The sequence below is a fragment of the Pan paniscus genome, chromosome 18 (assembly GCF_029289425.2).
Source record: "Pan paniscus chromosome 18, NHGRI_mPanPan1-v2.0_pri, whole genome shotgun sequence".
NCBI lineage: Eukaryota > Metazoa > Chordata > Mammalia > Primates > Hominidae > Pan > Pan paniscus.
Genome location: NC_073267.2, coordinates 25,066,975 through 25,083,708, shown reverse-complemented (window position 1 = coordinate 25,083,708; position 16,734 = coordinate 25,066,975). Strand labels below are relative to the sequence as shown.

Genomic DNA, 16,734 nt, shown 5'->3' with positions numbered 1-16,734 from the left:
ATGGGGTTTCACTGTGTTAGCCAGGATGGTCTCGATCTCCTGACCTCGTGATCTGCCCGCCTCGGCCTCCCAAAGTGATGGGATTACAGGCTTGAGCCACTGCACCCGGCCAAACATGGAATTTGTTTTATACAGTTGCAATTATGGTCCATTAATACAATCTATTTGTATGTTATCAGTAATAGTAATACTAACAGTGAACCCTTATTAAGCATTTACTATGTGCCAGGCACAGGGCTAAGAGTTTTACAGAGATGATCTCATTTACCTTGGGTTACGTACCCAACCAAGGTTTATAGCCAGCAGGTGGCAAAGCTTGAATTCCAACCCAACTCTGCTGACTCCCAAGTACACCCACCTGCACACTTGCCTCTTGGGCCTTGTTTGTCTGGCAAGTCCTAAATCCCAGACTCATTTGTTCACTTGCTTGCTTCCTCCCTCCCTTCCTACCAAAACACAGTATGATCTGTCGGTTAAACTCAATAGACTAAAAACTCCAGGTTCAAATGCCAGCTCCTCCATCACTAGCTGTATGACCTTGGGAAAGTACTTAATCTCTCTGTGCCTCAATTTCCATGTTTATAAAATGGGATAAAGTGCCCATTATAGGGCCCCTTTCCTAGGATTCTATCCAGGAGATGATGTGCCTATTTCCTAAGGTTCTTATAATGAGATTCTGCAAGGACAGCACTCCAAATAGTACAGGCACATGGTTTTGACAGTTGTTTCTGTTATTATTGAAATAAAAAGAACCTATACCTGTTCCCAGGAAGCTCAGAGTCTCTCACAGGCCTTTTCAGTTCCTGGGGCTCTCATATTTCCTCATTCTCCCAGACTCCTCTGACCCTACTCTTCCTCAGGCTCTTACTGCTCCTGTGGGAAATCAGAAAGAGCAGCCAGCAGACAACACCAACTGAGATGAATGCAGCTGAAATGGCACAGGTCAGTATGGCCAAGAAACACCATGGGCTAATGTTCAGACCCATGGTATGAAAGCCAGAGTGGGTGTGAATTTCATTCCCATGTCTCTTATCTTGGATGGTTTTCATCTGCATGACCCATTTGCCCAATGCCCAATGGATGTGAAGATACAGAAAAGTCCAGGTACTGTTTTCAGGGAAGTAAGATGTCCTGTGCCAACTCTTCTCACTTCAGGGTCCAAGTCAGAGTGCACAAGGAAAGCAGGTGGGGCTGGCCCACCAGCAAAAGCTTCAGGAGAGCAAGGGATTGGCTGACTGGGCTGCAAGGGTAGTGTTCAAAGCCAGCTGCCTTGGAGGCCAAGATAGTGGAGGAGCTGCATAAAACATGGATTTTGCAGCCAAGTAAGAGCTGGCCTTGATTCCAGCTCAGCCATTTGTTAGATGTGTGGCATTGGGCAAATTTACTTAACCTCTCTGAATATCAGTTTCCTCTGCTGTAAAACAGGCTGTGAAACTCTCACTTTTTTGACAGTTGGGAGGATTAAATGTTTGCACCCCATAGATACAAAACAAGGAAGGGTGATTTCTCCATCTCTTCTTTGTGGCAGACTGATTATAAAGGGCAAGATGTTTTTAATTTTATTTTAAATTTTAAAAATATGTAAGAATGCTATGCCTTATACTCTAAGGGGTGTTGCTCAAGGTGTATCACTTCCTAATAAAAGCAGGTATAACTGCCATTTATTGAGTGCTCACCCTGAGCCAGTACTTATGCTTTACATGTATAAATGCATTTCAATCATCATAATACCCTATCCAACTTCCCCATTTTATGGATGAGAAACCTGAGGTTCCACGAAGTAAGATAACTTGCTCAAAGTCACAAGGCTAGCCAGTGGCAGGCTGGGATTTGATCAGCCTGACTCTGGCACTCACACTCCTCACCACTATGATGGTTCTCAAAATGGGCCCCTCAGACCCTCTCTGTATTTTGACTCTTTGGCTTTCTCCCTCACTAAGCTGTGAGATCCCTATGAGAAAGAACTGGCTCCATCTTAGTCCACTATATCCCCAGGACCTAGGAAGTGCTTGGCACCTAGTAGTGGCTTGGAAAGCACTTGTTAAATGAATAAATGAGTGATGGTGTCTCTCTTCTCTGTGCAGCATATGGTGAGGGGCCCACTTTCTTACCCCTAAATGGAAGCAAGCACATATTCTACTAAAAGCACAAGCCCATTGCTGGGGGGCTCTAGAAGTGTTTCAGTTATCATGTACTTATGGGAACTGTAGAAGTTGGCAAGACATTTTGCTGAGACCAGTTCTGAAAAAACCAGGCCTTCAGACACGCTGTCCCAACACTGCCAGTATCATTTCAGGGGACTTGCAGCTCCATGGAAGCTAACCCCCAGGAGACCAGCCAGCTGGATTTGACTACCTATAGTCACCATCCAGGTTGTCAGATGCCAATTTCTTTTCAGGAGAACAGCTGAGGCTAGCCAGAATATGGCTGGGCAGCACCCTCTAGGCTCTCACTGGATAGAACAGGATACAGAGAAAGGCCTCCCTAGCTACCAAGACCTCCTCCTTATAGCTGAGAAACTTCCAAGGATATGTTAACTATGAACAATGTTTGTCTGATTAATTTCAAGTCTGCCAGATGGGTCAGTGACTAAGAAAGGAACTGTGGCCTCAGATCCTGAGTGAAATGGTTCATGCAGAAGTGACTAATACAGAAGCCACCACCCCAACCCCAAATAACCACAAGGGCTCTGTGCAGCCATGTAAAACAGAATCAGTCAACAGGAGGCTCACAAGACAATCATTCACCTTTGTTCCCTGCACCAGGTATCCTGCAATCTGAGACTTATCTTGAGCTGGGGTAAGGTCTGAGGCATGCTGGCAGGGTGTGTGAGGGTTGGGGGTGAGGGTGGTCACATCCAGGCAATCATTCTATTAAGGATGTGCTAGATGACCCACAGACTCAGGCCTGACTCCTCAGGAGCTCACAGTTAGCAGGGGTTCAGACAAGAACACAGGTACATAACTAAAACTCTATTGATAAGGGTGCCTCGGTAAGGTGCTATGGGAACCATAAGGAAGCAGTTCCATGGCCCAGTCAGCTCATCTGGGGAAAAATAACAAAACAAAAAGGAAGCAGTTCCAGACAGAAGACCATCTCCAAATGGTTCTTTATTGAACACCCAATTTGGCCAGGCAATATCCTCCCCCTGCCCTCTAATCCAGGCTCAGGTACCCCCAATGGAGTATCCTCAGAAGGTACCTCCCAAGACCAGGAATAATGAGAGATTAGGCAGAGGGTAAGGGACAGCAGGGAGACGGAGGAAAATGAAGACACCAGGGAAAGAGGAGAGGCCTGAACTGGACAGCTGATGCTTTGTCCTGCCCAGCACCCATTCGTCCCTTCTTCAGGTAATATCATCTGCCACCACAACCACCAGCACCAACTCTCAGTCTCTGTGGGTACATGCCAGGCCTGTCCATTTGGTGTATTCCATCTTCCTGGCCACAATGATGACTTGAAGCTGGATACCTTCCTCGTCTGGACCAATGAGAACCAAATCCAGCAGTTCTGTCAGCAAAGGGGAGCTCTTTTTATCAATAACTGTTGCTGTGGGGCCACACTGTGAAGCCCAAGAATAAAGCCAACTCAAATGAAAGCAGAGCTGAGAGCCAAAGAGACAGATCCCTGTTTGGAGTCCTGGGATGCAGCCTGAAGCCCAATCTAGCCCATCCTTTTCAGCTACATGAGCCATTAAATTCCCTCTGCCCCAAGTGAACTGGAAAGAGTCCCAACCAAGGTCCTTCCCATCTGGTTGTTCTTCTGGAAGTATTTTGAGGACAAGGAGATTTTCTTCTCTAGGGTTATAAAAGTAATTGTGTGGTGACAGGCTGTTCCTAGGTCCCTGGGGTGAGAGCCACCATGGAGACAGAGTCCAGCTCGCCTTTCCTAGGATACACACTCACGGCTGTCAACACATCTTCGAATACATCAGCACATAATTATAAACTCCTATTGTTTGTAGTAGCTATTGTTTTTGTCTTCCCACCACCTTGTTTTGGATGAAGAAAAGGTCATGACCCAGACTGGATTAATCATGTGGCCAAACACGCATGGCCACAGTGACTGATCCAAGAGGACATGGAACTCACAACAAACCATTGAGAACTTTGGGAGTTTCCAAATTAGAACTGGAAGGGAAGAAACCTTTCATTCAGGGCCCCCAAGCTAGGAGGATGCAGGTCTGGAGCTATCAGCTGTCATGGCTCCAAATGCACGGAGAAGGCTCATGTGCAGCAGGAGGAAAGGAAGCCAACGAAGAGGACTGGTTGAGTCTGCTTGTTGTCTCCCAATGGCCATTCTTCCCCCACTCCTTTTTACTAGCAGAATCTCCTTCCTCAGAGTTTTGGCTGCCCAAGTAGAAACTAAATTTACAGCCTCCTTTGTTGCTAACTGTGGCCACATGGCAAGACAGTAGGAACCTGGGTGCCTGATGACATCATGGACCAGCCCCTTGCCTGGCCTGGACCAGCTGACTATCACTGCACTGTTATGGGAGAGAGAAATAAACTTCCATCTTGTCGAAGCGATGTATTTTGGTGGTTTTAATGTATAAACATTTAAAAAATGACAAACTAGAAAGGAGTTCTAGATGGAACTAGTGGCAATGATTACATACAGCTGTTTTGTTTTGCAAACCCCACAACTGGATATTAAGTCAGGATAGCTCCTGCTAAATTCTAACCTCAAGGCTGAACTGTTCTGCCCTATTCACTTACAGATCAGAGCATTAGGCAAGGACAACCTTCTTAGGCCCTCACTTCTGAATCTTCCTTCTAAGCTAAGAGGTCAGAGCAGAACCAGGCAATGTTGTGCTATTTGGCCAGAAGGAGATGGTAAGAACAGCCCTAGCAACTTCATTTACTCCTGAGGCTCTGTGCCCACAAACTGATTCTAAGAGCCCTTCCTGTATATATGCGAATGAGCTCTAAGTACAGACATTTTGGTGTGAATTGTGGAGTTTATGGCAAATACAGGGTAGGCTGAATGGTTCTAGGCCAGGAAGCAAGAGTTCACAAATGCAGTGTCTTCAATGAAATAAGGTAAGTACCTTGAAGCAAGGAGTAACCGCCTGACTAATGCATCCACATGAGAGACTCAAATCTAACACTTGGCAAAATTATAATCTGGGATACTGAGGTCCCCACTTTTAGTGAAAGCCAAAGGCCCTAGGTCAAAATGCTAAAAAGTCTTTTACTAACTATCCTAGGACAGCTAAGGTCATTTTGGGAAGAAGAGAGAAACACTATTCACCCCTCCCTTCAAGTTTTAATAGCCAACAGGAATCTGGGCTCTGAAAAGTCACAAACACCTTTCTCAAGATTATGAGCAACTGCAACAACTGGCCAAATGTGTTAGCAGCAGAAAAGCTGGGCATTACCTGTATGAGAGGCGCTCAGCATGGGCAGTGAATGGCCGTGAGCAGCGCACCAGCTACATAGCCTCCACATCGGAAGGGTGCTGCTGCTCTGCAGGTCCGTTTCAGGCGGGATCCAGCCATCCACAGGACCAAGGGGCTGGAGCGTTGGGAACAGATGATTCTGTGTTCCACAGATAATGGTACAAAGTGACTGTTCATAGATAAGGTGTAAGCACAGCATTTGAAGACAGCTCCTCCAGATGGTCTGTCTGTTAGTGAATTCTTAAGCGCTTAGAGCCTTGAATATTGAGAAATTCTAAAGAAATTTTTTAAAAGGAGGAGGGTGGTAGATGTCAAAGACACAAGAGCTCTTTGTAGGTGCTGACTGGCTCACTTTGTCCCCAGGTTCATCTTAGAGCTCAAGCAGATTCAAGACATGAGGCAGAGATGCTAGACTTGTGTCAGGGGCAAAAACTTCTGGTAGTAGCTCTTGGTGACGTCAATCATCAGCTCCTGAGTGCACTCCGGGAGCTCCCCTGAGAAGAGTCCTGGGGAAAGAAAGACCCAGCTGTAAGGAGCTTGAAGAAGTTACAAGAGGTTAAGATATTTCTCTGGCAATATCCTTCTCACCTCAATCAGATGCATGTCTGACAATCACTTAAACAATCGCTGAGGCTGTTCTGGTCCAGCGCTTGCTAAGAACAGCTAAACTTTTTCACGGCAGGACCCCAATATGGAGAAATTACTAAACAAAAGTCTCTCCTTCCTCCTCTGCAAAAGCAGAGATGCATGACACGGTAGAATGGCCAAATGCCTCCCCGAAGAATCTGAGTGATGATTTTGTTCATCTTAGAAACTCAGATTCAATGATCTGAGAGATGAGATTTATTTTTTAATTGGAAAAACAATTAAACCACTCAGTGGTAGGTATCATATACTGTCAAATCTCTCTGTTCATATTATTTTCCATCTGTGAATTTATGACATGCCTCTGTATATGCTACATGATTTCAGCTGTGTAAAACAACATAGAGAAGAAGATACTGTCTTGGGGCAGGGCTAAGGGAATGTGAGGTTTTCTCCTTCCTTCTGCTTTTCAGTGTTTTCCAAGTTTTCTGAGAGAAGAATGTATCACTTTCGTTTCCTCAAGTTTTATAATTTGGAACTCCGGGCTCCTGATGGGCTTTACTTGTGAGCATTCTATCAGCCAAGGTCCAGAGATAATGTATTAATATTTGCCCCTCTCAGGTATCCCCAGGGTATTGCTGGTCTTAGACGATGGTTTATGCTAACTTTTCAGTCTGGGAATTCCTGGGCCATGTGGAATGTACAAATTAAAACCATGACCAATGTGAGGGTAAGCCCAGTACTAAAATTCTCTAGACAGACTTTTTCTACCCAGAGTCCAGGCCAGGCAAGAAATGCTTTCTTGTACATTCCCTGTGTTGGCAGCAGATTTGTTTTACATCAACTTTTCCTTGAGAGGGAATCCTTTAAGAGTATTTGAGGATCTCTCTACCATGTGTGGCTCCAAGGCTTTATTTCCATCCCAACATGAGTATCACCCCTCAAATCACTCTATTATGAAGACAGCATTAACCCGTGCAATCTCACAGCTTGGGCTTAGTTTCCTCTTTGTGTTTGGCCCTTCATAATTTCCTTATTTTCTGGTGAACCCAATTATGCATTTAAACAGATGCTTGTTATATGTTAGGTAGCATTTCTAGGTACTTTGTACAGGTGAATTTCTAAGTTAGCTCTACCACCATATTGCTAGAGATAGGAATTGTAAGCATTACTTTTGTGATGGAAAATACAATTGAGTTTTAGTAAGTTAAAATAAAATTAATCAACACCCAAGGTTACCTGGGCAGCCTGAGAAGACAGTGAATGGTGGAACCACAGTTTCTGGAGGTAATACTGTGTTGTCAAGAATTTTGCAGCAGTCTTTCAACACACATCGGCGCCCCTGAAATTAAAATCTTGTTAATAGGAAATGGATCAGTCTACTGTGTGAAAGCCTCCTTTCTATTTTCCCCATTCATGATACCATGTAATAGCCAGGGACGGTGACAAGAGGGTTGGTTGCAACTTCCTGCTTCAGGTGGTACCTGACGAGAAGGAGGCAGCAAGGTTGTGAGAGTGCGTGTTTGTGTACATTTCGGGGGGAAGGCTGTATGCTAGAGGCAGGACAAACTGTCTCAGGCATTACAGACTGAATTTCAGTCTTCCATGAGCTCTGTTGAATTTTCCCTTTGATTTAGTGGACATTTGTGCTTTTGCTTGCCCAGTATCCATTCCCCTTTCTTCTGGTAACAGAACCTGTATTTTCCTCGGTAACCCTCCCATCCCCATCTCATCCATGTGCTTCACCCCCCAGCCCACACACCAAACCCCAAGCCTGGAAACAATAACAGGTCAGCATATGACCCCAATTAGTCTGAGGGACCCCAACCTCAGGGCTTTTGCTGGGACTGCTGGGGAAAGCGGCACTTCCCACTGGGGTTTCCAGAGGATAGGCTGGAAGACTGGAATAGGCATCTTATTTCCATGAAGGAAGAACCTGCCCGGGAGTGAACCTCCCAGAGGAAAGCAGCACAGAGATGGAGACTAATTCTTACAACATGGGCTGAACGCCTGGAGCCATTTGGCCGTGACATTAAGATCTACTCCTGTACTCTTGGTTTATATTCACCACCCATTCCACTCCACACCCACCAGCTTAAGGTTGGTTGGTTGGTTTGCTCTTTTGTCAATTCAAACTGGAAAAATCCTGAAAAATTCATTTGGATATGAAACTATTAGTTCATTTGTTCTCCCACTGGTGAGTGATAGTCATGTAGATGTTTGAACCTCATCCCTGACTTTAACCACTGTCACCACTTTTCAATTCTGCCATGATCCACGGCACTTAGAGAGCAAGAAATAAGGTCTGAGAGACTTATCTGTTTCATGGGGCTTCTGTGTACAATTTACAGCTGTATCTTAGACTCCTTGCTGAGGAAATGAAAGTTTTGATCATTTTGACTGCATTTACATCAGGGCCTGTTAGTTCACTGGTATCCTGGCTAGACAATCAGAAAATATACCTGACTGAGAATGTGGAAATCTTTACAAATACCAGGACAATGCTAACCAGTTCAGACCTCAGATTTTAGCAAAGAACATGATTGATTTGCTTGTGTTTAAATTTTTCCCCATTATTAAACACTTAAATCATATGTTTTTCTAGGAAAAGGTAGATTGCTAAATGAACTTCTTATGAAAGCATGTGAATTTCCTAAGTGGCTCTGAATTTCCCAAGTGGCTGATCTCTCTCCAGCTAGGTGGATAACAGCTATGAGAATACTCAGCAACATCTTTAGCTCAAAAGCACATTATGACTATAGTTCTTCATTCTTCCTTGTAAAGTTATCTTCCATGGGTTACCTGCTAGTGGCAATTTTAAAAATATGGCAACTATCTTCCCTGGTGACCTCAAATTAACATAAAACCTAAGAATTCCTGTCATGACTAAGCTCCTACTAACTCAGACTAAGTTCATGAGGCACTGAGTAAAAGGACACCCAATGTGCTACATAAGGCATGATATAGTCCCATGGAGGGATCCACAGACAAAGGGCCCTGGAAAAGAAGACTAGTTGATGGGATATTTTCACTGTGTATACCAGCCACCATGCAGCCTGAAGGCACCTGCTCTGTCCACTGGTTGGCCATTTTGCCCACTTAGAGAAATAATACTTAACTGGGTTTCAGAAGCTGTCTGGGTAGACTGATCAATCAAATTAAACATTTAAAATGTAGGTATTTCTTAGGCATGAATGTACTGGTAATAGCTGAGGAGGTAAAAGCTGAAACTTCTTTTTTTTTTGGTAGCGGGGGACACAGTCTCACTCTGTTGCCCAGGCTGGAGTGCAGTGGCGCTATCTCGGCTCACTGCAACCTCCACCTCCTGGGTTCAAGCGATTCTCCTGTTTCAGCCTCCCAAGTAGCTGGGATTACAGGCATGTGCCACCATGCCCAGTTAATTTTTTTGTATTTTTAGTAGAGATGGGGTTTCACCATGTTGGCCAGGCTGGTCTTAAACTCCTGGCCTCAAATGATCCTCCTGCCTCGGCCTCCCAAAGTGCTGGGATTACAGGCATGAGCCACTGCGCCTGGCCTGAAACTACTTCTTTATTCTTCCCTAGAGAGCTTTCCAAGGAATTAACAACTGCAGCCGTGCTGCTAATACTACAGCTACCTATATATCCTGTGCAAGTAAGTTAGCATCTTGGAGCCTTGGTTTCCTCATCTGTGAAACAGGATGGAAAACCAAATCTGCAGGGAGGTTGTCAAGAATAGAGAGAATAAATGTAAAACTCATACTACAGTAACAGTGCCTATAAATATTGCTTGTTAAGCTTTTCCTTCAGGCATCTGGGCAATTCTGATGAACACCTACATCTTCACATATCCAAACGGAAATTAAGACTATCACATGGGATGTTATAGGAAGGAGCTATGTGTCATGGGGACGGCTGGACTAAAAGAGTTACTTCCAGTGCTGAGATTCTAGAATTCTAAAAGAATCTCTCCTGAGATCGAGTATTTGTCAAGGCTCAGCGAGTACCGCCAATATGGAATAATGACTATATCATGAAGTGATATATTAAAAAGTGGCATAAAAACAAGAGCACCTGACAATAGGATTAGAATTTCCTAAGCACTGGGAATAGAATTTGGATTTAACCTTTCAGACATTTCGCTCTGAGGATAAACGACAGGGTTATACGACTAGGCTACTGTGGTGATATCTTCACTTTGCTAAGGAAAATATCAGAAACCCCCAGCTGGAAGGCTAGCTTTTGTCAAGCAATTAGGGTGAGGGGAGAGGATGAACTTTACTAACTTTCCCCTTGTCCCAAAGACTTTCTGTCCACCTTTGCTGTACCCTCATAGCTCCTGGAATGTGAACTGTTTTGTTTCTGCAAGTTTTTTGATATTTCAGGGTCTGAGTCTTATCCAGGGCAGAGAGCTGGCTCCATATTAACGGGAATGGTCATTAAAGAAACAGAGTCTTGGCTTTTCCTAGAATCTAGTCTGGAGTACAAATCTAAAATGCAGAAAACACTTTCCCTAAACATGGTTCTCATAAATCCCAACTGAAATCAAGCTCATCATCTAAGAAATCACAGGAAATCCAACCTTGTTAAGCCTTGGTTGGGTTAAATCAACCTATTCTTAGGCTCCAATGGACCAGGGTCCTACAGATTCTGCTGAGCAAGGGGCCCGCTTTCACCCTGAATTACATGTAAATGCCCTTTGATGACTCGAACCCTTCCTTACACATGTGAATCTCTTTCCTGAAATGCCTGTCTTCCCCCAGTTTCAACTCACCCTTCAGATTTCCTTACTCCCATTAGACTGTAAGCTCTGTGAAGTAAGGCAATAAGTAGGCCATATAGCAGCATGGCTAATAATCATATTGCCTGGGTTTAAATCCCAGGTCTACTGCTTTCTAGCCCTATCAAATCCCTTAACTTTTGGGTTTTTTTTTTTTTTTTAAGAGAAAGGGTCTTGCTTTGTTGCCCAGGCTGGTCTTGAACTCCTGGGCTCAAGGGATCCTCCTGCCTTGGCCTCCCAAAGTGCTGGGATTACAGGCGACAGTCATCACACCTGGCCCCAAATCCCTTAATATTTAAGGTCCTGTCTTCTCATCTGCAAATAGGGATAACACCTAACACATTTGAATGGTTGTAAGGATTAAATGAAATCATCAAAGGAAAGAGTTTAACATCATATAGAGGAGGCTTGATAAATGCTTGCCAGTATTAATGTCTAGAAAATATTCCAAATCTATTTATTTATTTATTTATAAGACAGTGTCTCGCTTTGTTGCCCAGACTGGAAAGCAGTGGTGCAATCTTGGCTCATTGCAACCTCCGCCTCCTGGGTTCAAGTGATTTTCCTGCCTCAGCCTCCCGAGTAGCTGGGACTACAGGCATGCGCCACCATGCCCAGCTAATTTTTGTATTTTTGTAGAGACAGGGTTTTGCCATGTTGGCCAGACTGGTCTCAAACTCCTGACCTCAAGTGATCCACCTGCTTCAACCTCCCAAAAAGCTGGGATTACAGGCATGAGCCACCGCACCCAGCTGAAAAAATTCCGTATCTGTCAAGAAAAATCCAACTCTGGGAAGACTGGAAACCACTGCTACCCTGCTTAGTCACAGAAACAGGGTCCCACCGAAGTGAGGGATGGGAGCTGAAGGGAAAGTGAGGCCGCTTTGCCAACCAAGCCATCATACTCACAATCACACAGTTCTTCCCAACATGAACATAGGAACCAATCTGAGCTGCGTTGACCACACAATCTTCCTCAATAAAGACATGGTCTCCAATATGTAAAGGAAAGAATGCAACACTAGAAGAGGAAAAGAAGAAGAACACAGAAAGGTCAAGATGATGTACTTTGGGTCAAGGTTTATAGAACTACAGATCATAATCTGAACTTTATCATCTTAGCAAGACTGTTCCCAGCAAGGAAAGAAACCTCAGGCTAGAAAAATTATACAATATTGAAGAAAATGAATATGATTACTAGTTCAAAATTGCAATAGTACACCAAAGAAATATGCAAGGAAAAACCAAGGCAGGAGGGGCAAGATCTTCAAAGCTAAAAGAGCAGGTACCAAATAAAAATCAATGAACGTTTGTTCATTCCCACTTCCTTTGAAAATGCTCACAGATCACATTTTTAGTAACCTGCCCTATAATGTTCCAGGTGATTGACAGTAGGCTCATGAGTTATAATTTCCACATTCGGCATTCTAAAAATTTATTCATTCGCAGACTTCAGTGAGTGACTACTATGTGCCAGACTCAATGCTAGAAATTAGGGCTATAATAATGACAAAAGAGACAGAACACTGTCCACGAGCAGCTTGCAATCAAGAGAAGAAATGAGATTAAATAGTAAGTAGTGACAACTGTGATAAGGGCTACAGAAATACAATATCAAGTTATGAGCATATATAACAAGGAGACCTTACCTAGTCCATGGCTTTAGGAAAAACTTAATTGACTTTGAGTAGGAGTCAGCAGGCTTTCTCCAGATATCTGACATCATTCCCATCCCGTTCTCTAGGGTTCCTCAAATGTCACTGACAGTGGTTCTGTGATCACATTTATATGTAATTTCTATACCTTGGGATGTAAAATATTTGGACTGGAATGAATATAAAGTGCTAGATGCTCACTAGAGAAAAGGGAAGTAGAAATGCAGAGAGAAGGGCAGTATAGAAGAATTCCAATTCTGTTCTATTCTGTCCAGAATATTTTTTCAGAGATGATACCTGTCCTCTACGAACCTATAATTTGTTTAAATCTTCCTTAACCACTAGTATTTTTGGTCTGTACCTCTTGTGCAGCAATGCATTCCCTGATCTCATCACAGTCTGTAGCAGTACTGACAGTTCTTTAATTTTAAATTTAAGATTCCAAGTTCGATAGTATTATCTGGTTCTGGTATGATATGCAGGTAGAAAAAAATCCACATTTAGCTTCTATTCACGTTTTGCTACTTATACTTTCACATTTTCAGCATTTCTCACATGTACTATTCCTATTTACACATCCCTTCATTCAGCAATAAACCCCTTGTTCACTCTTGGTGCTTTTCCTGTGCCATATCCAACCCAACAATGATGTTAATCAACATCTCTAGTAGTGTATCAGTCACACCGTATAAAACCATAATAGGGTACCAGGAGGTTTTCTGGTTTTCCCCTAGTAGCCTTCAAAGCTAATCACATGAATGTTTTATAATGATTCCCCCGATCCAGTTCTTGTATGTCATGGAAAGCCTGGAATCCAACATCATTATTGGAAATGTGGGATTATTACTGCATGATATACTTCTAGGTATTATCATTAGTTTGAGTTAATTGCTCCCTTCTCTGTTCCTTCCTAACCACGGTCACACCTCTGTGACAGGTGTATCACATCATATAGTAGCTGTCATATGTCACTATCTGATTATGTTAATCGCTTCTACAACTAGACTTTGGGAACCTTGAGGCAGGAATTTTATTTTATCTATCTTTATATATTCTCAGCTTACAACCCAGCTGCAGGCATGAGGAAGGTGCTCAATAAATGCTTGCTGACTTATTGGATGAAATGCAGATGGGTGCCAGGAGGGCAATTAGCCAAAGAGGAGAGAAGCAAAGAGGCAAAGAGAATACTTTAGCACCATATCAGCTATGGTGGTCAGTTTGCCTGCTCTGTCCCTGGCCTTTCTTGGACAGTCTTTATTCCCACTGAAGGATCAGTGGACCTGACTTGACTCTGCCCTTTGGGTCAAAGTCGTTCAGATCAGGGATACTTAAGGTGAGTCAATCAGATTCTCTCTCTCAGGAGTTTGGAAGTAACACATAAGATCTCTAGTTGGTGTCCACTGGAAGCCTAAATGGAGAAATGATATAAATTAGAGGCTGAGTCAGCAAGGTAGGCTCCATGAACAAACGAGGCAGGTATCTGTGAGAGAGAAAAGGCAAGCAGAAATGCAGAGAGAAGGGCAGTATAGAAGAAAAAATACAATCTCAGATACAGAGAGGGTTAGGTAGACAAAACAGTCTTGATTCCGGCTAGCTGTCCAATTCCAGGTTCCGGTCCCTTGTGAGGCCTGGCTTGCTCCTTTCCTACTCTTAGGTTCCATTATATACGCCAGTCTCGCCAGTCTGTTTGATCAGAAACGCTTTGCTTTTGCCAGTGTGTAAGCGGATTCTGTTTGTAGCAACCAATCATCAACCAGACTGAGACAACTACCAGCAGAGTTGTGTTCATTATAGTGAACTCTTACTCAGTGCTTCAAACAACAGGACAGACCTAGTCATTATACCACAACTCAACACATGGACCACACCACCAGTGGCAGCTTCTTGCCCAAGACTTGAACAAAGTAATTAAATTACATACCCTTTGCTGAACTTCTTGAATGGTGGCCTTATGACACTACGACTTTTCACAACACAATGACGTCCAACTCTTACATTTGCCAGATCCCCTCGGATAATACAGTCATTCATCACAATGGTCTGTAAGACGAAGCAAATTTAAAAAAATTAGCAACATAGCCTAAGACGTAACAAAAAAGAGGAGATAACGAGATACTGATTCTGAGTTATGTTACAATCCACTCTGACAGAATGTTTCAAATGTTCCGCCAAAAGGAATAAATTGTAAGGTAAAAAGAGAACTGCCCTCATGACAGTGACTGCAGTTAGTGATGTTCCTAGTACATCACAAGCTTTGCCCTTAATCCCCCATGAATAGAACTCACTGAATGAGCACTTAGTGAGAACACCTATAGCAGATCTGGCTTATATGTCTCTTTAGATTTGCTCAGGTAAGTCCTCATGCCCCCCAAGCCTTGGCTGCTTGCTTACCAAGAGTTCTGGCTGCTTTACCTTTGTCTTCTTTCTTAACAGTACATCTCCTCCAACTCCATGCTCCAAGAGATGGACCCACTGGAGTTCTGGTTCATCTCCCAACCTCTGAACTCAGATTCTAAGTGCTACACTGCAGAGTGTAAGACGTGGCTTCCCCAGAAGTTGCTCAGAGAGGCTGCGTAACACAACCTGTAAGTCTGGGAGGATTAATGCCTTATACTTGGTAAAGAGTAGGCACCCTCAAAATGTCTGCTGAATAAATGAATGGGGTTAAAAAGTACATATGCTGGAGTTGTAACTGGAAAAAGTAAGCAAGGGACATGCAAGTAGATTATGAGGAATTATGTATGCTAAGCACAGAAACTTAGACATTTTCCTAGAGGATACAGAGTCAGTAAAATATTTTATTTCATTAAAAAAATTTTTCTGGCCGGGTGCGGTAGCTTACGCCTGTAATCCCAACACTTTGGGAGGCTGAAGCAGGTGGATTGCCTGAGGTCAGGAGTTCAAGACCAGGCTGGCCAACATGGTGAAACCCCATCTCTACTAAAAATACAAAAATTAGCCAGGCATGGTGGCAAGTACCTGCAGTAATCCCAGCTACTTGGAAGGCTGAGGCAGGAGAATCGCTTGAACCTGGGAGGCGGAGGTTGCAGTGAGCCAAGATCGTGCCATTGCACTCCAGCCTGGATGAAAAGAGTGAGATTTTGCCTCGAAAAAAAAAAAAATTTTTTTTTTTTTTTTTTTAAGACACAGGGTCTCACTCTGTTGCCCAGGCTGCAGTGCAGTGCCACAATCATAGCTCACTGCAACCTTGAGCTCCTGGGCTCAAGGGATCCTCCCGCCTAAGCCTTCTGAGCAGCTGGGACTACAGGTGTGTGCCACCACATCCCACTAATTTTTAAATGTTTTGTAGAGCTGGAGTCTCACTATGTTGCCCACGCTGGTCTTGAAACCCTAGGCTCATGCAATCAATCCTCCAACTTTGACCTCCCAAAGTGCTGTGACTGCAGGCATTAGACACTGCACTTGGCCCCAGTATTTTAAACAAAGGATTAACATACATAAATTTCCGTATTATTACTACTACTCTGGAAGCACCCTGGCATCTGCATGGAGGATACAGGTGAGAGACCTGAGGAAAACTGACCCTTTAGATGACTACAGTGGATCAGGGTAAAAATAGATAATGAATCTTTTTTTTTTTTTTTTTTTTTTGAGATGGAGTCTTGCTCTGTCACTCAGGCTGGAGTGCAGTGGCATGATCTTGGCTCACTGCAACCCCGCCTCCCAGGCTCAAGCAATTCTCCTGCCTCAGCCTCCCCAGTAGCTGGGATTACAGGCACCCACCACCATGCCCGGCGCATTTTTGTATTTTTAGTAGAGATAGGGTTTCACCATGTTGGCTAGGCTGGTCTTGAACTCCTGACCTCAAGTGATCCTCCCAAAGTGCTGGGATTATAGGCATGAGCCACTGAGCCCAGCCTATAATGGATCTTATCTAAAGCAATAACTGTACATATAGAAAGAAAAAATAAATAGTAAAAATATATAAATTAATAATAAAAGTAAATTAATCTGATTAAGCCTGTAGATTTAACAACCAATTTCAAGGAAGGAGGGAGATAAGGACCCTATTAGGCAACTCCATATAGACATAATCAGCCAAATTCAGCAGCTGGAGAATTCAACTGGACAGTGATCCAGTTTCTGCAATATATAAATGGCATGGAGAGAAAAAAGGGTTGGGGAAAGAGAACTGTTACAGATTAAAAGAGACTTAAGAGACATATCAACCAAATACAATGTGTGCAGCATCATGTTTGGATTCTGCTTTGAACAAACGAACTGGAAAAAGATATCCTGAGATACTGGGAAGACTGAATATGGACTAAGTGTTAGATGGTATTAAGGAAGTACTGGAGTTTTTACAATATAACA

At 43.4% G+C, this 16,734-nt stretch overlaps 1 protein-coding gene across 1 annotated transcript in view; it reads right to left on the bottom strand.

Annotated features, from left to right (window-relative positions):
- Positions 1–3,092: 3,092 nt before the first annotated feature.
- DCTN5 (dynactin subunit 5) overlaps positions 3,093–16,734 on the bottom strand; it is a 28,816-nt gene continuing 15,174 nt past the window's right edge. The window contains exons 3-6 of the mRNA XM_003813705.5: positions 14,321–14,439; positions 11,654–11,765; positions 7,226–7,328; positions 3,093–5,907 (exon numbers count right to left, since the gene is read on the bottom strand). Of these exons, the coding sequence (XP_003813753.1) occupies positions 5,810–5,907; positions 7,226–7,328; positions 11,654–11,765; positions 14,321–14,439 (432 nt within the window). The 3' untranslated portion in view covers positions 3,093–5,809. The remainder of the gene's footprint in view (positions 5,908–7,225; positions 7,329–11,653; positions 11,766–14,320; positions 14,440–16,734) is intronic.